The sequence below is a fragment of the Fusarium venenatum genome (genome assembly GCF_020744135.1).
Source record: "Fusarium venenatum strain MPI-CAGE-CH-0201 chromosome Unknown EDB82scaffold_1, whole genome shotgun sequence".
Lineage (NCBI taxonomy): Eukaryota > Fungi > Ascomycota > Sordariomycetes > Hypocreales > Nectriaceae > Fusarium > Fusarium venenatum.
The window spans coordinates 6659891-6683787 of record NW_027072129.1 but is presented as its reverse complement, the minus strand read 5'-3'; the positions used below and the strand labels follow the sequence as shown (position 1 = coordinate 6683787).

General features: G+C 49.0%; 9 protein-coding genes across 9 annotated transcripts; 4 read left to right on the top strand and 5 right to left on the bottom strand.

Moving 5' to 3' along the window:
* Positions 1-412: 412 nt before the first annotated feature.
* Positions 413-2142, bottom strand: EDB82DRAFT_65258 (uncharacterized protein). Its single transcript, XM_025729893.2, has 4 exons — positions 1966-2142; positions 1547-1889; positions 972-1493; positions 413-923 (listed from the first exon to the last, which is right to left on the bottom strand). The coding sequence occupies exons 1-4, from the start codon at positions 1984-1986 to the stop codon at positions 532-534; spliced, it is 1278 nt and encodes a 425-aa protein (XP_025589073.2). The 5' UTR covers positions 1987-2142; the 3' UTR covers positions 413-531.
* A 177-nt stretch (positions 2143-2319) lies between these two features.
* On the top strand, positions 2320-4846 carry EDB82DRAFT_65243 (P-loop containing nucleoside triphosphate hydrolase protein). Its single transcript, XM_025729894.2, has 2 exons — positions 2320-2667; positions 2717-4846. Exons 1-2 carry the CDS (start codon positions 2446-2448, stop codon positions 4529-4531), a joined length of 2037 nt encoding a protein of 678 aa, XP_025589074.1. The 5' UTR covers positions 2320-2445; the 3' UTR covers positions 4532-4846.
* A 1369-nt stretch (positions 4847-6215) lies between these two features.
* Positions 6216-6867, bottom strand: EDB82DRAFT_65248 (uncharacterized protein). The gene has a single exon (XM_025729895.2). The coding sequence runs from the start codon at positions 6667-6669 to the stop codon at positions 6307-6309; it is 363 nt and encodes a 120-aa protein (XP_025589075.2). The 5' UTR covers positions 6670-6867; the 3' UTR covers positions 6216-6306.
* A 695-nt stretch (positions 6868-7562) lies between these two features.
* EDB82DRAFT_520988 (uncharacterized protein) lies at positions 7563-9857 on the top strand (the record flags this gene model as incomplete). Its single annotated transcript, XM_025729896.1, has 3 exons — positions 7563-7750; positions 7827-9566; positions 9614-9857. The coding sequence occupies 3 exons, from the start codon at positions 7563-7565 to the stop codon at positions 9855-9857; spliced, it is 2172 nt and encodes a 723-aa protein (XP_025589076.1).
* A 3551-nt stretch (positions 9858-13408) lies between these two features.
* EDB82DRAFT_520987 (uncharacterized protein) lies at positions 13409-14815 on the top strand (the record flags this gene model as incomplete). The annotated part of the gene is made up of 1 exon (XM_025729897.1): positions 13409-14815. The coding sequence occupies one exon, from the start codon at positions 13409-13411 to the stop codon at positions 14813-14815; it is 1407 nt and encodes a 468-aa protein (XP_025589077.1).
* Positions 14816-15629: 814 nt separating this feature from the next.
* Positions 15630-18394, bottom strand: EDB82DRAFT_488523 (uncharacterized protein). The gene is made up of 2 exons (XM_025729899.2): positions 17658-18394; positions 15630-17567 (listed from the first exon to the last, which is right to left on the bottom strand). The coding sequence occupies exons 1-2, from the start codon at positions 18061-18063 to the stop codon at positions 15928-15930; spliced, it is 2046 nt and encodes a 681-aa protein (XP_025589078.1). The 5' UTR covers positions 18064-18394; the 3' UTR covers positions 15630-15927.
* A 1185-nt stretch (positions 18395-19579) lies between these two features.
* Positions 19580-20438, bottom strand: EDB82DRAFT_65119 (DASH complex subunit Dad2-domain-containing protein). Its single transcript, XM_025729901.2, has 3 exons — positions 20076-20438; positions 19967-20026; positions 19580-19916 (listed from the first exon to the last, which is right to left on the bottom strand). Exons 1-3 carry the CDS (start codon positions 20287-20289, stop codon positions 19759-19761), a joined length of 432 nt encoding a protein of 143 aa, XP_025589080.1. The 5' UTR covers positions 20290-20438; the 3' UTR covers positions 19580-19758.
* Positions 20439-20609: 171 nt separating this feature from the next.
* Positions 20610-23056, top strand: EDB82DRAFT_551419 (uncharacterized protein; the record flags this gene model as incomplete). The annotated part of the gene is made up of 3 exons (XM_025729902.2): positions 20610-20658; positions 20737-21166; positions 21214-23056. The coding sequence occupies 3 exons, from the start codon at positions 20610-20612 to the stop codon at positions 22763-22765; spliced, it is 2031 nt and encodes a 676-aa protein (XP_025589081.1). The 3' UTR covers positions 22766-23056.
* Positions 23057-23136: 80 nt separating this feature from the next.
* EDB82DRAFT_425594 (Metallo-dependent phosphatase-like protein) lies at positions 23137-23852 on the bottom strand (the record flags this gene model as incomplete). The annotated part of the gene is made up of 3 exons (XM_025729903.1): positions 23137-23265; positions 23318-23728; positions 23784-23852. The coding sequence occupies 3 exons, from the start codon at positions 23850-23852 to the stop codon at positions 23137-23139; spliced, it is 609 nt and encodes a 202-aa protein (XP_025589082.1).
* Positions 23853-23897: the final 45 nt, after the last annotated feature.

Here is a 23897-nt window from a genome sequence, read left to right as displayed (position 1 = left end):
CAGCCCTTTCGAGATGAACTTCCTGCTCTTGTAATTACATCATTGTTTCCCATTCGGTTCTGTCGTGATCACTTGCACGACTCGGTGTGTGCCTCTGCTTTCTTAGTTTCTGAGTAATGGAATCTTTCAAGCTCAATTTGTGCCATATCATCACAACCAGCAAAGGCCAGTCAGGCAGAAACATCGTGAGCCTTGTTTCCCTCTGCGGGCCAAGTAACTCCTTTACGCCAAGTCTATACAAGATGAACTTCTCCCGGTTACGCCCCACCCCGGATAATTGCGACTGTATATAACACGCAGTACATAAGGACAAGTTATTGTGGTGAAATATCGAAAGGCTTTACTATGCTACTTATTGAAAACTACGACGCAGGGTTATACCCAGGGTCTGACTACCCATGTTATCGATATAGCTGATGCAACAACAACCTCTTCAGTGCGGCTGTTTTTGGTTCTCAGTTATGTCTTAACACACTATCGACCCCCCTCCGGGACCGCATGGCGATCGTATAGTCATTCCACACCATATATCTAATTTATCTTTGCGTCTGTCTCTTTTGACTCGGCTAGGCTGTCAGCCATGGCTTCAGCAGTCGCCTTCTTCAGGCGCTCGCTATCATCAGTCTTATCATCCTTGGGCTTCTGATGTGTCTCCCTCTCATCTTCACTATCTCCCAAGCTGAATGGGTCGTTCTCTACGATGGGGCTTGGTTCAACGGCGGACATAGGTTGCCACTTGCTTCCTCTCGTACCGCTGCTAGGGGCCGCATCCTTGGGTGGCACTCGTGGTGATGAATCGTACATGTTGATCTCTTCTGTTTCCTCCTTGAAGCCAACTCGTCGGCCGTTGCTAGGCTTGGGTGAAGTTGATGGGGGCGGAGGCTTGTACATGCCAGTGTTAGCCATAGGCCGGTTCATGGGAGCTAAAATCGTCAATATTTGCTTTGGCTCATTGTGTACGCGATACTCACTTCCATCAGATGAGAACTTCATGCCAGCGAAGTCATCGCTGAGCACTTGAGGGTCCGCGTCATATCGATCATAATCACCGCTCCGGCGGCTAGACTCTCCAGGACGACGGAAAGGCTGTCCTTGACTTTGTGTCTGCTCCTCGCTTTCATCGAAATTCTCTTCAATCTTCTTCTTCAGGTTTGTGATCCATCCGTTGACCTTCTCTTGTGTCTCAAAGAACCCCTTTCGAAGGTTTTCGCGAATGACAGGGAGGTCGTCGTCGAGGAAGCTGTGCTCGCGATCGTCGCCCCATTCCGGGCCTTGTTGTCCTTGTTGTCCTTGTCTTTGCCGTCCATCGTTGGCTCCACGGTTGGCAGTTCGGTTCTCGTAGTCACCGACATTGTCATAGTGTTCCGCGAGCTGGCGTGCATATAGTTCATCTGCCTCCATTTGCGACATCTGAGATCGGTTCTGGGGTCTGGGGGGCTGAGGAGGTGGGACATCGGTGGGTTCGTTTTGGGCAGCATCTGGGTCAGTCAACTCTATGCGTATGTTAGTCTACTGTGCCTTCGGGGTATGGTTATGTGGAACAAACCCAGCAGAGCGTTAAACGCAGGCTCAACGCGACCACCGCTAGCTCTCAGCACAGCCTTGATGACACTTAACTCTACACTAGGGAAAGCTTCCTTAAGTATGGCCTCGTTCTGTTGGGTTTCGGAGACAGGACGGGGAGGCTTAGGAGGCGCTGCCTCGTTTGTTGAAGTCGGGGCCTGGACCTGGGCAGGACTCTTGGGCTGGGAGGTGTTTGTCACAGCAGCAGTTGTGGTGTTGCCATCGTCACCTCCTAGAACGCCCGATTCCTGAACATCGTCATCGTCGAGATCAAGAGGTCGGGCAGTAGTAGGCGACTCAGGGCCACTCTCGGTGGTGGCCTTGTTCTTCATCGAAAGGGATGTTAGCGCTCGTCCTCTGATCGCAGCTGTACTAAGACGGCTCTTGACAGGAGTACTGTACCGTTTCTCCAGGGGCTGACATCGTGATCGCACTTCTCTTTGGTACGACTTGAGTTGGAGCTCAAAATGCCACGATTATATAGACGAAATTTGATTGAGGTTGGCTGAAATATGGCAATGTCGAGGGAAATTGGGGATTTCGCTTCAGCCTGGCCTTGCTCGTGATACTAATGTCGAGTGAGGCGCGAGGGGTCAATTAGCCTACACGAAGCTGATGACGTTGACCCACTCGCCACAATGCACCCTCATACGATTCACTTCTGTGATTGGTTACCACAATCTTGCGACATAGCTCATGTCAACTCTAGGGTAGCTTCAATGCACAGAAGCTTAACTGAGAAACCTCAGTGCTTCGCATAACATTGATTGTATGTAAACAAAGTGACTTTCATGAGGTTATAGTGAAGACCTATACGCGCGTTTGAACCTCCCATACCTTTCTCGGCTTCAGGGTCGTACAAAGCAATCTGATTGTATCAAGATGACCGACTTAGACCTGGATGCCTCCTTTATTCCAGCTCTTCACAAACCAGCAGCATTACTTCCTATCGCACAACACCGCGAAAGCCTTTTATATGTTATTGAGAAACACCCTGTCACTATTGTCATAGGCCAAACAGGCTCTGGAAAAACAACGCAGATCCCACAATTCCTGGAACAAGCAGGCTGGTGTTCAGATGGAAAAATCATCGGTGTCACTCAGGTTAGTACGAAGCTATATCCATATCCACAAAGTTACTGACATCCACCAGCCTCGTCGTGTCGCGGCAACCACGGTAGCAGTACGTGTTGCAGAGGAAGTTGGCTGTGAACTAGGCAAAGAGGTTGGATACTCAATACGCTTTGAAGATGTGACCTCGGCCTCAACCAAGATAAAGTTTCTCACAGACGGTCTCCTTATCAGGGAGGCTCTCGTTGACCCGCTGTTGACGCGATACTCAGTCGTCATGGTAGATGAGGCACATGAGAGATCTATCAGTACCGACGTCTTACTAGGCCTTCTCAAAAAGATTCACCGGAAGCGACCTGAGTTGCGTATCATCATCAGCAGTGCTACCCTACAAGCCAAGGAATTTTTGGACTTCTTTACATCAAGCAGCGATGATCAAAACAATAGCAAGAACAGCGATAAAGAGAAGAAAGACGAGGTTGGTGCCATCGTGAGTCTCGAGGGAAGGACATATCCCATAGATATACTATATCTGGAGTCACCAGCAGAAAACTACGTTGAGAAGGCTATCGATGTCGTTTTCGACATACATACCCAAGAGGGTGAAGGGGACATCCTAGTCTTCCTGACTGGTCGCGAGGAGATTGACAATGCAATACAAGCAGTCAGTGAGCGGATGATGGACCTCAATTCCAAATACGGCCCATTGATGCCACTGCCACTATATGCGGGCTTGTCAACAGAACAGCAGATGTATGTGTTTGACAAGCCATCCGAGGGCACTCGAAAGGTCGTATTTTCAACGAATATCGCAGAAGCTTCAGTCACCATCGATGGAATTGTTTTCGTGGTTGATAGTGGCTTCGTGAAATTAAGGGCATACGATCCAAGGACAGGCATAGAGTCCCTCACTGCCACACCCGTTTCCAAGGCGGCTGCATCTCAACGTGCCGGACGAGCTGGTCGAACAAAACCTGGGAAATGCTTTCGATTATATACCGAGCAGAGCTATCAATCACTAAAACATGCCAATATTCCTGAGCTGCAGCGATCGAATCTGGCACCTGTTGTTCTCCAGCTTAAAGCTTTGGGTATAGACAACATTGTGCGGTTCGATTTTCTCTCTCCACCACCGTCTGAACTCATGGCAAAGGCTCTCGAGTTACTATACGCCCTTGGAGCCCTGGATGAATATGCCAAGCTTACTCGACCTATGGGTTCTAGGATGGCTGAGTTGGCTGTTGAGCCGATGATGGCAAAAACGCTTCTAGCAGCACCATCATTTGGATGCTTGAGCGAGATGCTAACTATTGCGGCTATGACAAGCCTTGGAGGCAGTGTATGGTTCTCCCATGAGGGCGAAAGAAAGAAGATGGAAACATCACGCAGAAAGTTTGCTGTCGAGGAGGGCGACCATTTGACACTGCTCAACGCCTACCAAGCTTTTGTCACCAAGGGTCGGAAAGAAGCAAAGTTCTGTCATGACAACAACCTCAACTACAAGTCGATGAGTCGAGCGGTCAGCATTCGAGCACAACTCAAACGGTATCTTGAACGATTCAGTATTAATGTCGATGAAACCCTCACCGGCCAAGCATCACCAGAAGACAACGCCAAAAAGGCAGAACAGATCCGCCGTTGTCTTACATCGGGCTATTTTGCCCATGCAGCAAGGATGCAGCCAGACGGGACGTTTCGCAACGTGGAGGGTAATATGGTTCTTCACGCGCATCCCACTTCACTCATGTTCAACCGCAAGGCAGACTGGGTCATCTTCCACGAAGCGATGGAAACTGGCAGCAAGATATTCATCAGGGATGTCACCAAGATCGAGAAGACCTGGCTCCTGGAGTATGCACCAGAGTTCTACAAGATCACGACCGATCGACGGGGATGAGAACAGAGACGGATACAAACGGGGCCAGTGACAACCAGGTGAAACTGCCAGGAAGGCCAAGACAGGAAATAGCTAGGTTGGCAGATGAATGGCGGTTTCAGAACTTCGGCATTAAGGACAATAAATGTTGGCTACAGTGTGAGGCATTTCGCCATTTCCCCACAAGCGACAAAGAAAACGCCAATTACTTGCTTGATTCAAAGTCAGATGGCATGACGGGGCCACAGCTTGATTTCCTAGGGAATTGCCTTGATCTGACGAGTCTGGTTATGAGATATTATAGGGATACCCATGGACATTAACAAGCTAGCTTGCCTGTCAGCAGTCAGACTACGGGGTAATTAATTTGTCACTGACCGCCATCAGACGGAATTCAATATCAATGTGGACGTAATGGTAACACAATGGAAGAGTCTCGCCAAAGAAGCAAAACAAGCTTCAAAACAACCTTATGGGTTTGCCATCCAGCATGTAAGGTAACAATGGCAATAGCTTCGTCTCAAAATATCAGGGAACCTCATCAAATCTGAGACCAAAATAAGCATCCGGTTTCCCCGGCGGATCGGTGAAATATGCCGCGAAGACGGCTCGAGGACGAGGCCATCGGCTCAAATTGCAAGCTCCATATTGTCATCGTCTATTAATTTTTAGTTCCTGCAATTTGGTGTAATCAAGATCCCCCCACTGTCTGTCTGTCTGTGTGTGCGTTGTACGTGGGCAAGCGACACAACTGCTAATGGCGAGTAACAAAAGCATGGAAGCGAAGGAGACATGCACAAAGCTGCATTGCATTAAACAGTGCATTGTGGGTAATTGTTGAAATTATGACCCACGGCAACTAGAAGAATATAATGCAGGAACATGCTGTCGGAACGACTCAGCCTTTAAATAATTGGTGATATGCATCTTGACATGAGGGAGTTGACGATCTCTTGTAACCACCTGCAGCTAGTTGCTCAGCCAGGGGTAGAAACCGGGAAATCGACAGTATGAGATGGTGGAGATTGACTGTGTTTTCGCGAGTGAAGTTTTTTTTGACGCTTTCAAGTGTAATGTCTTACCCAGCGTCGCCCAGTTAGCTGGTAACGGGAGACTACAGAACGTCTTCGGTCATTTGTAGCGGATACTGCCTTGAGGTCTCAAGTGCCGGGACGAGTTCGTCCAAAAGAACTTCGAGGCCTTTAATTGTCGGCCCAACTATGCAGTGCAACTTGTACCTGCAGCAGCCACCACAATTGACTTGACCTGCTTATTAACTAGCAAGCGCCCCTGACGCCACTGTGTTGCGGACAAGCGGGATAGAAACTTCTCCCCCTTTATTTACTTTCCTTTTCAAGGCTTGGTGTTGTCCAAGCAAACCAGTTCCACGGCATTCGTTGGCTCAGTGCCTGTTCCCTGATCGGATGCTCCACCTGATAACCGGGATTAGTCTGGAACCTAGACTCGTGCCTTGCATGAAGCGCTCATAACTCAATCCATTCTTGTGATTTGACTGGCCAGGGGCCGATTGTGCATCTTGACTTGTCGCTTTGTGCGAGATTGTGCCTGGTTGTGCATCCACAACCAGCTTCTGAAGCTTCTTTTGGGTATCCATGGCTGTTGTGACTGGTGGTTTGATGCGGGCGCTAACGGGGTGGCGAGGCAAGAGAGTCTTTTTGGAAATTAAACGGTTCTTTATTTCCTGCCTTCAGTCGGCTTGGGGAAAGGCTTGCGAAAGAGGCTTGAGTATCCGCACATTGGTATCTGCGTTTGTTAGTTGATGACTGTGAAGTTGCTTATGGGGATGCGTCAATGGCTGGCCCAAGCAACGCAACGCAATCAATCTTCCATCTGTCGTTGTGCACCGGGCAAGGCCTCCATGACGATTTTGAGCCTTGACCGGTCCTTGTTGCAAACTCCCCATGGATCCATGAATAGGTCAATAGGATGCGCTGAGAAAGCTGTTCCAAGGTCCACCTTAATCTCTCTTGGAGGAGTCCTTGGAAGGGGTCGAAAAAGACCAGGGTTCGAGGGCCAATCCGATGGTTTGAACTGGTGTCACTCCATTTCGCTCCGTCGTGTCTCCCCTGATTGGGATATCGTTTAACAACTAGTTTGACCAAAGCACAGGCGCATTGTCTGGGATGGGCGGGATCCATGAACGGTCTTTATCCCCTGTCTTTGCTGCGTTGGCGGCCCTCCCGACGGGGAGTCTCAAGCATTATGGCTCTGTGAAAAATAACGAGAAACTCGCTGTGGCAGGGCATTTCGACCAGTGAAGCAGGGGAATAACGTTCTCAGCTAGGCACTGAGGCTGTCTCTTTTGTGTTGTCCAGGTTATCTCTGGTGGAGAGGTTCGCTTCCTTACTTATCTGTACCTGCCTCTCCTAAGCTACTCCTGTGCCTCTCCCGTAGTGCTCCACTCACATCAAGCTCCACCACCTCCTCTTCCTCTTTACCTACTACTCTCCTTCTCTCACTCATTCGTCGTTTCTTTCTTTCGTTCTCCAACTGTTCTTCGGTTGACGACGACAGCATCATTCTGCATTTTTGCCAAAGCTGCGCGCCAGCGGGCTTCCACTCTTTTATAACTGCTTAATTCTAGAGCCTAAAAGCTCAAGTCATTCGTTCTGTTTGGTCTATTGTTTAGTGACCGCGACCTTCTTTCACAACACCACAATCGCTCAATAGCTTCTGCTCACTAGCTTTTGGCATTTCAGTCTCGTTCTTTCCGATCCTACGGTGCCCAGTACCCGTTTCCACGCTTCTTGCGATCCTTGAACGAACCGATTTCAGTTTCTCATTCATTCGACTGCCGTATCGACAACATTCAGTGAAGACGATAGTTGTAGAAGCACCAGCTCTCTATTAATACTATCGCCTACATATCAGCTGTATAATTCCGACATCTGTGTTTTCGGACGTTAATTTTCGACAATTCTTAATATTCTTACATGCCACCTGACGAATTTTCTTTGGAGGAACCAAAACAACTTTGACGACCGACATCTTTGTATACAGTGTATGCGCTAGCAACGACAACAACAACACCATGGGGCTTGCTCACTATCAAGGCCAGCGCGCCGAAATTGGCCAACATGTTTCCTCGATTTCTCAAAAGACAGCCTCTTCGTCATCCATCTTTCGCCGACTAGTCGCTAGAGAAAACTGCAAGGATGACAACACTTGCGCAGCAGCAAGTGCAAGCAGCTTGGTCGTTCCTATCGTCATCGCTATCATGTATGCTTCTAACCGCGCCTTTGATTTTGGAATCAGTCGTCGACTGGATCGTGTTTGCTGACATTGGTTTGTTTAGTGTGCCTATTGTTCTTATTGTCGGCTTCTTGTTCTACCTTCATCGTAGAAACATGAAGAAGCAGTTGATGGAGGATGCCCACGACCCCCACAAGAGCCTGGACTTCGGACTGGACGATGGCAGCGGAAAGAAGTCTGCTCGTCGTAGCATCTTTATGGGAGGGGGTGAGAAGACACTCGCCCACAAACCCAGTCAGCTGTCAATGGATATGAACCTCTCATCGCCTTACTTGTTGCCTCCAGGCCTTCAGGAATCGCGCGAGTCACTCAACTCTCTGGCTAAGTCGTTGGGAAATGATAATCAGGACCCTTACCAGTACGTTGCAGCCATTACGCAAAGCGAGACCGGCTCATTGCGGTCCTTTAAACCCAAGGATTCCCACTCGCACAATACTAAATTTAACAGTCCCCGTAACTCGGGTAAGCCTGGAAGTCTCAAGATGCCTCCCTCGCGCATGAACTCCTTACCTGAGACACCAGTCTCTGCAACTGAATCCAGAGTCGATCCTTTCGGCACTCCCAAGATGCCCGCGCCAGCCCACCAAGCCAAGTCTCCTTTTGATTCTGACAATGATGGTTTCCACCCTGCTCCTATCGTCCCTGAGATTGGAGTCGTTTCCGACTTCGATGAGAAGCATGCTGTTCCCTCTGTTCAACAACCTCCTGTCGCGCGATCCAAGACTCCTGATTTTGAGTTGCCCAACTTCTCACAGGAACCTGCTACCGACTTCCCTCTGCCTCCTGCTCGTGAGCATGAGGCAACTGGTCTGGGTTTGAACTTCTCTCTTCCTCAGCCCAAGTCTCCTACCGTGTCCTCTCCCGATGCTCCGAAATCCGCTCCTCTTGCTCAAAACCGACAGAGCGAAGGTTCCAACTATGCTGCCGCTGACATTTCAAGTTACTATGAGGACCATGATGACGACGCCCGTGGTCGTTCCATGCAGCGAGGATCATTTGTCGAAGCTGCGCCTCAGCAGAATGCCCTCGGAGTTCCTCATCAAGACAGCAAGCGCCTTTCAGTTGGATTCCGACCTCTTCCTCCGGATGATATCAACGAGTCTGAGGATCCTGAGTACCGTGCCAACCGTATCCGTTCTTTCTACAAGGAGTACTTTGGAGAGAGCGAGGAGGCGCCTCCACCAATGCCTCCTATGCCTGCTATGGCCCAAGGTGGTGCTCCTGCTCGCGCTCCTCGTGCCGCCGCCGCCGCTCAGTACTATGAGGATTACGATCAAGGTTATATGGGTGGTGACCAAGCCTACTTCGACCCTGAGACAAACGCATTCGTCATGCCTTATGCCCAGCCTGTCACTCGCCGTGCCATGACACCTCCTCCGGCTGGCCGTCGTCCTGGTCCCGGTCGCCCAGGCCCCCGTCCTCGTGGTCCTAACGGCTCTATCGGTGGCATGAGCTTCCACAGTGGTCCTGGAGGACGATCACGCGCTGGCTCTGCTCTTGGCCCTCGACCCGACTCTTCGGCTTCAGCTAGGATGCGACAGCCTCCCATGAAGAGGATGCCTCCTCCTGCGCCTCTGACCACCTTGCCCACTCCTTCTAAGCTTCGAGACGACAACTCTTTCCTCATCAACGCCGCCGACTTTGCCCCTCCCAGCACCATTCGTGATACGGCAGCCGGCCGTTCTCAAAGCCCCTTCGGCGAGAGACGACCTTACTCCCCCTCTGTACCTGCTGCTCAAACTCTAGCCTCGCCCTTCGAGGAGCTCGCCGCCCTTCCTAGCCCGTGAGTCTCCCCTCCCAATTGATACTATTCTTACTAACTAGTTACAGCCATCTTCTCCGCAAGTCTGGTACATTCACTGGTCTCGACTTTGCGCCCCCCAAGAAGTTCAAGGATTCCGACAACATGAGCGATGCTGGAAGTATCAGGAGTAACCGTAGTGGCATGTCTCAAGCCCAGCTCGGAGCCATCCGCAACGGAGCTGGACGTGTCAGCCGACTGCCTGGCGACCAAGTGTTCACTGCTGATGCACTACAAGACACGCTGAAGCCATCCTGGGGCATCCGACCTTGATAAACCAAAAAGCAGCGCAAACATTATTGTGAATAATCCGAGATTTCGGTCATCACAGAAGTGTCAAAAATTCTCTTAGCGTTGTCCTTTTGGCATTCATTATACAGCGTGCGCGGGTCTTGTCCACTTTGCACATTTTTCTCTTCTCAGGCGCATTTTAGGGTTATGATGTCTCGCGATATTATTCTTCATACTGGGAACCTGCTGGCTTGCATATTATAGACGGTCTTGGAAAACCACACGACAAACTAGATGACGACTGTCGGCTCGGATGACGTCCAGCCGTTGTACATAGGTCAATTGGATCTGCCGTTGATCACTTCAACTTTGGCATCTTGTTTCTATACTCTTTTGTGTTTCGATAAGGGGTTACCTTGCGATTTCTCCACTGTAACTGTGATATATGATATTTAATTTCTGAGCCGTGATGATCCTGAAAATATAGTCGCGACATTTCTCGTATCCTTTGTACTATCGCAACACCCAATTCCTGCGCCGCATTCATTGTTCGTTTGATGACATCGGATTTCAGGCCATGAACAAGTAAGGCACCGAATAATTGGTAGGCTTGGTAAATCATTATGGCGATCACTAGTCTCCGTCGAATCAAGGCCGTGTTCCTGGAGCTACGACGACACGCGATCAGATTCTATTTTTGGGCTCTGTTGTGCTTTAGCTGTGGAGGCCAACGCCTCAGTGGAGCTGACAGCAAATCTGCCTGGCATCAAGGAACAGGAAAGAAAAATTCGACATTATTTGCATTCTATCTCTTTAGTCTGAGGGGATAATGGCAAATGATGAGTGCAAAATACTTATACCATTCTACATGAAAAGACTCCAGGCTATACTCCGTGGTATAATTTATAGGATACATGCTATGAGATGTTTGTATGTTAGGACAAAAGTATCAGGTTGTGATATCAGCAACAGAATCTAGGGTGTTCTAGCTTGAATAGACAAAGCATATAATAACGATAAACAAAGGCCATTTCGATCCTTTGATGAGGCTGCCAAGCGACATACGTTGGCTGTCGAGTTGCCAATAGTCTGGGCCACCAAAGTATAGGGATCCTCGCAGTGGTGGATCGTGTCATTTACCGTTAAGGTCAACTTATGTACATAGTAGGTGCCTAGGCCTCTTTGAATACTCAATTTGAAAGGGTGTCCATGTCTCAGTTCTGACACTTCAATTCACAGACAAGCTTTTCGATTGAGAGTGCAATTTAATCGTGGATGGGTGGTCATCATCCACTTGAACGTGGAGCGTCAGGTCTTAAGAGCCAGGGTCGCATTGCATCGACATTTCTGGTCATGGCGCCGAGATTGCATATATGCTCTGAATTAAGATTGATGGCACGTGAGGTTGGAAGATATCAGGTTTTCGGTATCAGGCTTGAATCTAATAGAGCATTTTGACAAAAAAAAAAACCGATGTCATGTTACTGTTGTTCCTTGTGCGTGCGGAATAATGACATTCCATTGCAGCAACAATTAAATTAAAGGGTTTCTGACACGCCATGCATGTGATTGAATGCCAGCCACCTCGGTGATGAATTTGATTAGATGTGTTAATATCCCGCAGACTCCCTCGTGCATTTGTGAGAAAGTTACGAACAGGTAGGATTCTGCAAGGTATGTGTATTTAATAATGAATGATCATCACAGGGTCTGTCTCTCTATCCCTAGAAGCTGAAGTTCAGTGGCGGATTCTCTTGAAGGTTTTGTCACTTGGCCCCATCATCATGACGTGATGACCCCATTTGGTGAAACGACGATGGCAAGGGCTTGAAGAGGGAACCTTTTCGCGCGATTAGTGTTGATGATTCGTTGGTAGATGTTACGTCGTTGGTTGTGTTGTTGGTTGTTGGTTGTGGCGTTGTGGTTGCGGTTCTGGTGCAGAGGAAATTAAAGTCTCCAGGGCGATGTCAGGGAGAGTTTTTTTGGGGTAAAGCTTAAATAATTGCTTGCTTCTTCAGTAACTACAGCGATGAATGAAATATCAACAAATAAAGTAACAATGACAGCAATTCAATTCATCATCGGAACAGGCCTACGGAGTTTCTGCTCGTGTCGCTTCGTTGATCGCCCCGAGAATATCAGAAAGCAGACCAAGTTACGGAGTAAAAGTATCAGAAACACACACAGCCTCATTGAGGTGGGAGGGGCGGCTCGTATCCATAGCATCGTCCTTGGGGGCTCCATGCCAAGAAGACCCCGAATGAAGCCAGCAAACCAGATCGGGACAGACCAATTGTCAACTTTGTGGCTGATGAGCCCCGAGTCTTAGGCTTTTGAACGTGTGCGAATGGCAGTGTCGAACCAAAAGAAAGGCCCGATGCTGAATTTAATCATTGTGTGCCACACTCGTCTCCTTGACATTTCTATCATCTGGTTGAGTGTTCTGTTCTGCTTACAACTTCTTTATTATGATTGTTACTCCCTAATTGATACGCCTTCCTCTCTTCTTGTCCAAGAACGAACAAGTCAACCGGGGTAACATAGCGCAATACGCCTCCATCCATTACCGAAAGCAAACCGGCACCCGTTTCTCTTAGTTGCCGTTCGCATAGCTGTAAATTGCTTAGCTGAACGGCTCAGGACACCTATATTCGTTACCGGACAGGTATCTGAATAGTGAATTAAGGTTTGTCAAGTTCAGTCTGAGCTTCAAAGAACAAGACGGCGTTTTCCTACCGAGACTACTAAAGCAAGGTACGTTACATTACGTTACGTCGGATCTCAATCTGGAATCCAAAGCCTTCTTGGCCCTGAATGGGAAAAGGGAAGAAAAAAAGAATTGGAGCTCAAGCACTGTTCGCTCCAGGTCCTGGTCTGTCCTGGCACAAGTTGGTGGAGCTGCGAGGTCATTTACTGGGTCGACGGGCAAGCCTGGGCCTCCTGCTCCTTCCACCTCCAGCGGCCGCTAAGACCTCCTCCATTTGAGTTCCTGCCCGTTACGTTAGGGTGGGTGCGGCCTTTCCAGGCTATTGCTCTCTCTGTTTTTACCCGCCCGACTTGCCATCCCCATACCATACCACACCATCCATACCTGCCATACCCAGACCCAACTTCACTTTCGCTTCTTACTCTCATTCTCACGCATCAACAGATCAATCTCAAACTGTTGCCTTTTCGTCTTTGACGCGTCCCTGGCGAATACTTTCGTTTCTTTCTCATTTTGAAACGGATCAACGGTTGTTCAACAGTTCCAAAGGTACGTTGTGTTACGATGCATTTATGCATACCTGCATTTGCATCTCATCCTCCTATCGCTTGACCATTCACTACGATTCAATGATATCTCAATCCCAATCTCATTCTCCCTCGAACCCCCATGCTCGCACCCTCCAATCTAGACTTCTGATCTGGAGAAATTTGATCGCCAATATTCCTTCGTCCCATTCCGACGTTGTCGCGTCTAATGTCAACGGCCCCCTTCTGTTGATTGACTTTACCTGCTGCTGCACCGTCTCCCTTAGACGCATGTTCCCGAATTCTACCTCTTTTTGAACCTCAACATCCTCAATGCGAGGGTCCAACAACTGGCTAACATGTTTCTCGGTATCAGACAACTCCCCAGCGTGAGCGCGCCTACTTTCGCTATGTCCACACCGGGTCAACCCGCTCAGCCCACCGCTGCGCAACCTTCGGCTGCCATCCCATCTTCTCCTGCCGACGACAGCAGCAACAGCGACGCTGCCAACCAGCCTTCCTCGGCCGTGGACAATTCTTCTCCTGCTGCCCCAGCTACCTCGGACCCAGCTTCGGCCCAACCCTCCAACAACAGCCCTTCAGCTACTCAGAACCAACCAAGTGCTGCACCGACTGATAACGAACAACCAACGAGCAATCCTGCAGAAGCATCCAATGATGCCAGTCCCACAAACGCACCTCCCGCCGAGGAAACATCCGCTGCGGATGCGTCACCTTCGTCTGATGACCCTTCGCCTTCCACAAGACCTAACAGCGCTACTCAAGCCAACCCTACCACCGAAGCCGCAAACCCATCCCCCACAGATGACAGCAACAACGATCCCAGTTCAACTGAAGAAGCTGCCGTATCTGAGATTACTACGTCCGAGGTTCTGTCGACTGTCGTCACAGTAACAGGTAGCTCAGGGCCTGAAACGAGCATTGTTTTGGTTACCGCCATCCGTACCCAAAAGGTCACAGCTACCGAGGACTCTGTGTCGGCCACTGGTACAGACGATGCCGATGCAATTAGCAGTGGTGGTAGCGGTGGCGGAGGCGAAGGTTTGAGCCAGAAGAGCAAGGTTGCCATTGGTGTTGCCGTACCAATTGCTGCTATTATCATTTTTGCTCTCCTGGGCCTGTTTTGGTGGAAGAAGAGAAAGACCAGAAGGCAGGCCGAGGAGGAGCGACGAAAGGAAGTTGAAGACTATGCCTACAACCCGAACGCCGACCCTACGATCCCTGCTGTTGGAATGGCAGATAGCGGCTATGAGATGAGGGAAGATGGTTCTTCAGGTTACCGTGGTTGGGGCAACACTACTATCGGCTCAACTGGTCGCAAGGCCTCCACTACCCTGTCTGGCGGTGTCACTGGCGCCTACTCGGACATCACTTCACCAACTCGAGGAAATATGTCAGATGCTCGCTCTGGTGAGCCTCTGATGGACGGATCACACTCCCCAGAAGGCGAGATCCTTGGAGCCATGGGCCCTTCTGCTGCCAACAACCGTGGTGCTGATGTGCACCGTGGTCCCTCTAACGCTTCCTCTTCATACAGTGCTGCTGGCCGATCTGACGCATCAGACCCCATAGGAGTACCATACGGTGCCGGCGGCGCATACTATGACCAATACTCGCAAAACCCTTATAGTGACAACGGACCTCAACAGGCCATCATTCGAGATAACCCTGCACGCCGAAACACACGTATTGAGAGCCCCTCTCATTATCCACAGCAGAGTGCAGGTATCTCACAAAACTTTTAAAAAAAAACAGTTTGTTTTTCTCCTTTTACGCTACCATAATCGGTCGCTACGAAATTTCCTATGTCTCTAGAAAGATACCCACGTCCTTCGATATTTCTCGCTAGGAGGTGGAATGTGCACTCAAACGGCGTTTCACACTTCCCGGCGTCTACTTTGTTCTTTCAAATCCAGCCATTTTCCAAGAGTAGGCTGTAATTTAATCACTCTTTAACATCTTGAGCACCATCTCGAGAGCAACTTTTTTTTTCAACTACAACATTTCAGAACCGGTGCATTCCTGGTTTCTTTTTCCTTTTTATTTTTGGCTTCAAAGGCAACAACGATAGGGTGGCTACCCTTTTGAGTACGTTAACATTACGAGATGGAACTTGTATATACGAGGGATGGCGGAGTTTTGTCACGCTCTGTCCGGTACGATTGAAAGGGGGCTCCTTGCTTTCACAGCCTTGTAATACTCTATTGAAAGGGGGTGTAAAAAGTTATTCTGAGTCGAGGTGTTTCAGTTGTATCAGGTGGACTTGGTATGGTTTTAGAAGTCGGAGGACGAACGATGTTGAGACGGATTTATAGAAGTGTATAGCAAGCGAATTAACGAAGTGCTATGCAATACTTGTGTTATCGACCGTGCGTTAAGAATGTCAAATTCGTCTATCAAGAACCCGTGTATTGATTGTAGTGTATGCTTTATTTACAGTTGTACCTAGCTCCGTCTGAATTTTCCTGTTGTTCATATCTCTATGTTTCTGTACCTTGCTAGTAAATGGAGACACGAAAGGGCGAGCACGCGAAGATGCATCAGGAAACAGTCTTTTGACTGCAAAGTCCAATAGTCTTAATTCTGAATTTAAGTTTGCAACTGTGTATAATCTCTATCCGTAGAGACTTTCAATACGCCAGTCTCCATAGAAAGTCAACGTACACTCAACCACCCAAACGCCAAAGCATCGATATCTGAATAAAAAACAAAAGCACGAGAGAAGTGCTGAAAAGACCATCCCTTCCAAACTCCCGGCTAACGAAATGCAAATATAAGGGACTATAAGATGCCATAGTTCCACCCTCAGCTGAACATCAGGAAACTAGACACGAAAGCTTGCCAAATCACAAAGTGTTCACTGTCTTCTCATGGACTGCGGCGGAGCGAGCCCCTTAAGGCGTTTCTTTTCTGCCCATTCCCGACTCGCAATCCTAGAGCGTTCTGCAGCCTGTTCTCGGGCTAACCGCGTCGCTTCCTCACGCTCGCGCCTCTCACGCTCCTTGTCTTGCACATAAGCGTTGTTGTCTCGCCGGAAAATCTCCCGGCCACGCATTTTGAGTTGGTGTGCCTCTTCGGCAGAAAGGGCAGCTCGCTTTCCAATACCGCTGCCAATAGATGTATAGGTCTTCCGATTGAGATTCTCATGTGACGTGGCGGTAGACAGTCGACCTCGACTCTGGGAAATCTGGCTCTGGGAACCAGGGGCTGACCGCGGCCCCAAACTGGACATCCGCTTGGCCTTGATGTTGATCGGCTGCTTTGAGGTGTCCTCTTGTGGCGGTAGCTTTCCCTTCTGGGAAAGACTTGCAATAGTCTCTCGTGGGATGCTACCCGGCGTAATACTATTCCGCATAGGTCTGGCCTTGAACTCTCGCTTGCGCTGTTCCTCTTCTTCTTGTGCCTTGAGGCGGGTCTCACGCTCTTCACGCTTACGACGGGATATGGCCTCTCCCGGAAGCTCAAAGGTGGGCTTGGTGAGCGGCTTACTAGACTTCGGTCTCGGTGGAGGTACATAAGCTTTCTGAGCCTCTGCCTGCTGTGCCTTGCGAGCTTCGCGCTGTTCCTTTAAACGGCGAGCTATAGCCTCTCCAGGGAGTTCGAACTTGGGAACGGTAAGCGGCTTTGCGGATTTGACAGGTGTCTTTGAGACTGGAGATTGAGAGCTGGTCAACTTCCCACGTGCGAATTGCGGGTTTGCCTTGGGCGTATTGTCCGAGTCGTCCTGTTTCTTGTCACGAAATACAAGAGAAGTTGATCGGCGAAGAGGAGGCTGTGCCTTTTCAGTAGGTTTGATGCGCAATGTCGAAGACATGCCGATTACTGATGCTCTCTTAGAGATAGTCGGCCTTGTCGCTGGAGACGGCGGCTCTAGATGTTTACTGCTGAGGGTAGCGTTTTCAGGCAGGGCAATCCGTCGTGCCTGAGTGACAGCATCGATAGCCTCGAGTTCATCTTCAAGCTTGTCGAGTTCTTCAAAAGAGTCCTCGATTCGGGGCACTGAAAAAGAACCATGCCGCGACAACTCCTCATAACTGCTGCTTCGATCGCTGATTAAAGTAAGAGTAGGCGAAAGAGCCGGCTGTACCACCTCCGCCACCTCGGGCACCTTGAGTGGAAAAGTTTGACAATCTTGGTACGCTGGTGGTGCCAGGGCCATGCTGGCTGTACTGTAGGGCATATGCGAAGGCTCAAAACCTAAAGCCAGGTAGTCTTTGGCTGCTAATGGGGTCGCTAGAAAATTGTAACTGTCAGTATGACCGCGAAGACCGAGGTCATTGTATCGTGGCATGCGTTCCAGCAGGGTACAACCATAAACCTTGGCCTCAGTATTGCGATGGTCGTTGCTGTCATCGTTGAGAGTGCCACGGTCGTTGGCTTCGCCATGTGGCCCCGGGAACGAAACCAACCATTCGAAGTGACCTGCTCGGTGGGAGAAATAGGGTTTTTTACTCAAGGGTTCTGCATCAGCCAATGGGTGCGATTTGAAAGTGTATGCTTTATGAATTGTGTTAGTATTGGTACATGAAGCAAATGAGTCCTAGGCTTGAGTTGACTTGGGAATCAGGGATTGTGAAAGAAACAAACCTTCAAGTGACAGTTGGTCAACAGAATGATTGCTATCCGCAATCAAGCTAGCACTGGACAACATTGATTCTTCTTCCTCAACTACCTCGAGGGGTTCGAAAGTCTCGGTCTCGGTAGATGAGTGCTGTATTCGACGCAAAGGTAGGGGAGTCCTGACAGGCCCAGGTCTGAGAAACAACTTTTGGTTTTGGTGTTGTTGAGGCGAGCTATGAGCGAGACTCCGATTTTGGGCCTGACCCGGTGAAAGCTCCTTAAGTGTCTCCCGGTTTGGCAAAGAGGAAAAGTGATACGAAGTAGAATTAGGTTCCATGTAATGAAGCTCCGGGCAGGTCGTGCACCCAGAAGAGACCGGGGTCTCGTTAGCGTCACTGTGGACTTGGGGTTGATGAGCCATCATGTTAGCCATGGTTGATTTTAGGATAACGAGATGAACCGAGGGAGGTCCCTAAGGTTAGAATGCCAGGGTGTATAGAGGCTCTGAGAGACAATAAGTGAAAACGAGACGCCACCAGACTTCTCGTAGGTTGAATCTTGAGTGATAATAACCAGGGATCTAGATGTAATTTCACAAACAACAGGGGTAAGGTTATCAAAACGACGGCCAATAGCGGGGCCTTGTCTGAGCCTAGACTTGGGTAATGTGAAAGCACAGATGGTATTGTAGAAGTGATGGAAGTGATGAAGACAGAACGACCAAAATACCTAAGCAATGGCGAATGGGTCTATGGAAAATGTTGATGATGGAGAGGAGAAAGGAAGAAGATGGCTACACACAGAGCGACGTGAATAAAAACAATAACAATAAGCCATGGTAACCGCGAAGGTGCGTATCGTTACCACCTTCCCATTTACTGTCGCGGACCTTCTGTTTCTTTTGACATATGGAGTAACTTCAATTGAGGTTTCCTTCCTTGATAATCGTAAATAACTGAATCAAAGACATTCTAGTAACCATAGATTAATCATCAACTCTCTTACAAAGACTTTTCTGATAATTCACAAGTCGTGGCTGGTAGTTCGAAGTACCTTGATCTACATATAGCTTCGACTTTGTGAAAGCGATTGCCATATTTCATTGGTCCGCTGAGCTCCAGAGCGGGAGTCCCACTCTTGTGCAGAAGTATGATGACATGCGCAAACGAGATCCACATTAGTAAATTGTGAATTGTTTCTACATACAAGTATTAGCCATGGGATAGACTATTACTGTAGAATGGGCCAAGATTGCCTACCTACCAAGGTATGCTGAAAGATTGTTCAAGTACTATATATAGAATATCATACAGTGGATGGACTTTGCGGCATGCAAACACAAGACAATTTTAGCAATCGGTAAAATGAGATCGACTAAGAGTCCGACCAGGATATGATTTCAATCACAATTTAACCATGTCAAAGTAGGTGAACAAGGCTAAATTGAATGAGAACCCGGGCGCTAACGGCTCTTCATATGAGTTTTCTTTGAAGAATAATTTCATGAATATTGGTAGTCACCTAAAGTCAGAAGGTGTCTACCGCATTCTTGTCTTTGATGGCTTGAGGTACCCAGCGAAAGAAGTCTTCACTCAAGTCTTCTCAGCTCAGATGGATATTATAGGCACCTTTCTCGACTCCAAAATGATAGTATCTTGGCCAAATCAACAAAAGATTACTTGCGTTGACTACCCGAAATATGACCATGGCCGCCCCTCATGTCAAGCGACCAGCGGACCCCTTTCAAAGCCTCCCGGTAGTTATCCTTGACTCTTGCTAAGGTTTCGACTCAGAACCATTCCTTGAAAAAACCATTCGTGCCGGGCGCGGTTATCCTTCCGCATCGATATGCCTTCTCTCGTGTATCGCTTTTTGGTGTCACGCCAAACTGTATACTCCAGGCTAGTAGCTCTAGAAGGCAATAGGCCAGTGAGGACCTAACACTGCAACTTCAGTTGTTGCATCGTAAGTCAATTTGATGCGAATACTAGCAATCGTGCGTTTGGATTGGTTTCTTCGATGCAACATTCGTCAAACGAGAACTGAAATGATAGATCCATGGGTATCATATCACAGAAAAGCCTGTGTGTTTGTCTGAAACGTTTTCATCCGAAAGTCCTCTGTAATTTCATGACTGCTCTTCCTCAGCCGCCGCTTCTGCAGCTTCTGCTTGGGCTTGTAATGCTGGCGCATGCTCTGTTGGGATTCGGACCAGGGTTTGAGGAAGAGGTCCTGTCGCTTGTTCGGGTGCTTGTGTCTGATCTGCTGCTGTCTTTGCAAGTTTGGCTATGGGATTGTTAACCCAATTCCTACCGTTGTAAGGTTCTAATACATACAAGAAGCCATGTTGATGGCACGCAGCACATTATGCCAGTTACCAACGACCGCCGCAATTGCTAGTTGAGTTCAGCCCGAGCACTTCGAAATCGTTCGAGTCTTCTTCACCTTCTGTTCCGTCCGACAAGGTTAAAAGTCTCTGCTCCAAAGCTTCCATTTGTGTTGCGACTGCAGCACTGAGCTCCTGAAGCTCTTTAAGATTTTCGAGTTCAGCTTTCTTTTCTTCAATACGCGCTAATAGTGCTGGTGACTGTCCACTCGACGATGCCGAGGCACTCGGTGCGCGCATATGTGAGGAAATCGGTCGCGTTGGGTAGGACATGATGATGAATGGTGTGATGGAATAAACCTTTGTACTGGTTGACAACGCCTTTAGCAGTTAAACTGCCACCGCGTTTCCAGCTGGCGTCCATCGATGTCGATGGTGGGGTTCAACGTGGGGTTTCCACAGAGGTCGTATCCGAGGCAATCGGTAACCAGGCGCTATGACAAAAACAGCTATAGTCAATACATACAACCAAAAAATCCCTTTTCCATTGGTATGCAATAACAGTTTGTGACTCGGACAAAAGCACACATCATCGCTCGACTAACCTCAGGAAACCTCGAATCCAATATCACAAAGCCACCCCATTATGAACTATGGCTAGACTAAACGAACCCCCTGTGTCTACAGACAGTCTCGAAACGCGTGAGTTCCAGCTCAGCTCTTTGGTCTTCACCTGCTGTACTATGTTCACGCGAACTGACAATGTCTTGTGATTTTCAGTTCGAAAGAAGCTTCTACGTCAAAACCGCGATCTCGCCAAATCAAATAATATCCGTGCTCTTCGCATCCGAGAAGTTGAGAATGACTGCGCTTGCATGCTGTCCGAGAACCTTGAGCTTCGAGGTCGTATCCTGGAGCTAGAAAAGGAGCTTGAAGACAACGACTCTCGAAGAATTGCCGATCATGCGCTCGCGATCAAGGCCAAGATGGAATCTCAGCTTACTGAATGGGGCGCCCTTCTCGCTGGTCTAGGTCTCGAGCCCCCTATGAAACGACACTCTCCACGCCCGCGAAAATCAACAAAGCCAAGATTGAGCTTCAGCTCTGCTCGACCTAGCCCTTCTCAGCGACGGTTACGTGATATTGCTCGGGAAGTTGAGGAGTTGGGACACATTTCGGAGACCAAATCCTACCCAAGACAGTCCATGAAGTAAGTCAGCTCATTGACTCGGATAGAAGCCTTCTAACAACAAACAGCCCTGAGCAAATACTGGCCCTTCGATCAGAGGCTCACGCGGACAACATGGCAGATGCATCTCAGTCACCTGAACTCGGACCCCCGCCCGTATCGCAATTTATCGAAACAGAAGACCAAGATCCAGTCAAGATTGACTCGCCTTCCCCTTCCCGCTCTGCTCCCTCACCTGTACATGTACAAGAAAGCCCCAGAACGAAACTTGCACCACCCGAAACTTTCACATCACCACAAACTACCAAGATGCTGCCCCGATCAACGTCACCAGAGAAGAAGCGAACAGAGGAGACTGCCAAGCTCCAACAACCGAAATTAATGGAGACTAGCCCCCTGGCTACCAAGTCCACCGAGATCATGGCCGAGCAACCAGCTATGGAACCCCCTGCGGTCGAGTTCCAGCAAATTAAGATAGGATCAAAGAGGAAGCTTGCCGCTAGGGACGACATGGTTACCATTAGATCACAGAGGAACAACGATGAGAACGAGAACCCCCGAATGTCCAACGAGAAACGATCGATTCGCGAAAAAGTAGGAGATCGAATAGTGAAAGATATCTCCGGCATGAAGAGGGATTCGCGTGACAAGGCGAGTGCCACGGGTACAAGGAAGCCTCTGTCGGCAAAGAGCACGAATGATGATATGACTTCACCAAAGAAGATTTCCAAGCCAGTCAGCACCGACGAGATCGCTGCAGCCAAAGCTGATCTTGTGAGATCCAAAATTTCTCAAGATCGGCCCAAATCCAGGTCCAGATCATTGGTTCCTATTACCATTGAGCCTGTCCGAGACCTCGAGCATGCAGCTCCTGAAGTTGTAGACGTACAGTGTGGGTTTGCAACACCTTACACAGAACCCTCGCTCCTCTCCCTGCATTCACCAGATACCACCACTTCAAAAGACGCAGGACGAGGAGGAACTCCACCACCCGGAGATGTTAACGCCAGCCGAGAGCCTGCAAGACCTAGCCGACGAAATAGGACTGCAGTCAGCTATGCTGAGCCTAACCTTAGAGACAAAATGCGAAGACCCACAAAGGAGATGCTTGATGCTGTCGCAGGAGAGGGTAGATATGCCCGACGTTCCAGCGCAGTTGAGCAGGCTCCAGAGACTGGCAAGGTCAAGCGTGAGAGTAGAACCGAAGACTCGTGGAAGCAACTGTCCACTGTTGATGCAGCGACCGTAGAGAATGAACCTGGCAGTATTCCTGCTAGTCCTTTGGCCGGAAAGAGTTTAAGCCCTGAGATCGCTAAGAACATGGCCATCCGAAGCGGTAGGCGCAGCTCTATGACGATCCAGGATTTGGTTGCGGGCAGCGAAACCTCACACGAGGATGGCAAGGATGAAACAGCATCCGACACGACCGGACTGAGCGAAGTCGATATTTACGAATTCACCCCCTCATCACCACAGTATGAAGAACAGGCCCCTGTCAGAAATAAAAGAAAGACCGCCAGCCGCCAAACTTCACGGCGCGTCTCATCTGCTGTTCATGACGAAGAGGGTTCCGAAGCTAGGGAACGTGCCTCATCAAGACGAAGGAGTATGATGCTGTAATGATTGCATATTGCGAGCGGAGTTTGGTAGAACATCTTGGGGCGTTTTTGTCTTTTCTTGTTTCGTCAAAAGGAGTCTGTTGCCTGTCAGCGTTGGTGCTGCTTCAACGGGAATTATCCAGACTGGTTATATGCCCACGATACCTCTACAAAGCGATGGATAGTTGTTTGCATTTTTTCAATAATTGTATTTACAGTTATAATGTTCTTTGACAAGCACCCAATTGACCAATTGATGCTTGGTTGGATCTGAGACAAGTCTCTTTCTCTTGCGAGGACCCTGCGTGACGGTTTAATGTGTGACTGGGTATAGATTCTGCTGCTGGTCTTGAATGAGTCGCTGAATGTAAACTCCCCGTATCTATATGAAAATCATGATGATGCTCCTCCTGAAGGCTCTACTGGTTTTGTGTATGTCACCTTCTCAACTGCCACGTTCTCGTTGCCCTTGTCGTCTTTTCGTAATTGGTAGACGTATAGGGTGAGCGAGATGCCTTGGACCTAGGGTAGGGTCAGTAACCGCATTTATAAAGACAGATGGAAAACAACATACATCCATGAGACAAAAGCTCGGCGTAGGCTCTTCGGCCTCTTGGCTGAAACCCTCCATGAAAGCGCCGGTCGCACTGCCAGGGTTTACGAAGAACTTGTCCATATACTCAAAGGCGTCAAAGCGGTGAGTACCACCCCAGCACAGAACATCCACATCCAATTTGTTCGCCTCGGCCAGAAGAAGGTCTGGTTCGTTAGAGACGAGTGTGAATCCCTCCAGGAATCCAATGCGAAGGCTTCCGTGGGTGACGACCTGGGTCAATGGGAGGGAGGTGGCCTCGACGTCATAGCGGCCTTTCACAATCTTGAGATCGGGGGAGACGGATCGCAAGTACTCGTACGTGTGCTTATCGGTCAAGTTTCCAAGGCAAAGCGTCTGGCTGATCTTTCCGGGGGAGAGGAGCTTCTTGAACTATAACGATAGTCATGTTAGCGATGCGCGCGACCTTAAGAGCGCTGGATCGTACCTTGGCGGGAATGTCAAGCGCCCGATCCGGGATGTGGAGGTCTCCTATAACAAGAATGAGGAAGGCCATCTTTTCTCTATGACAATGGAAGAGAAACGAGGCTAAAGGTGGTAT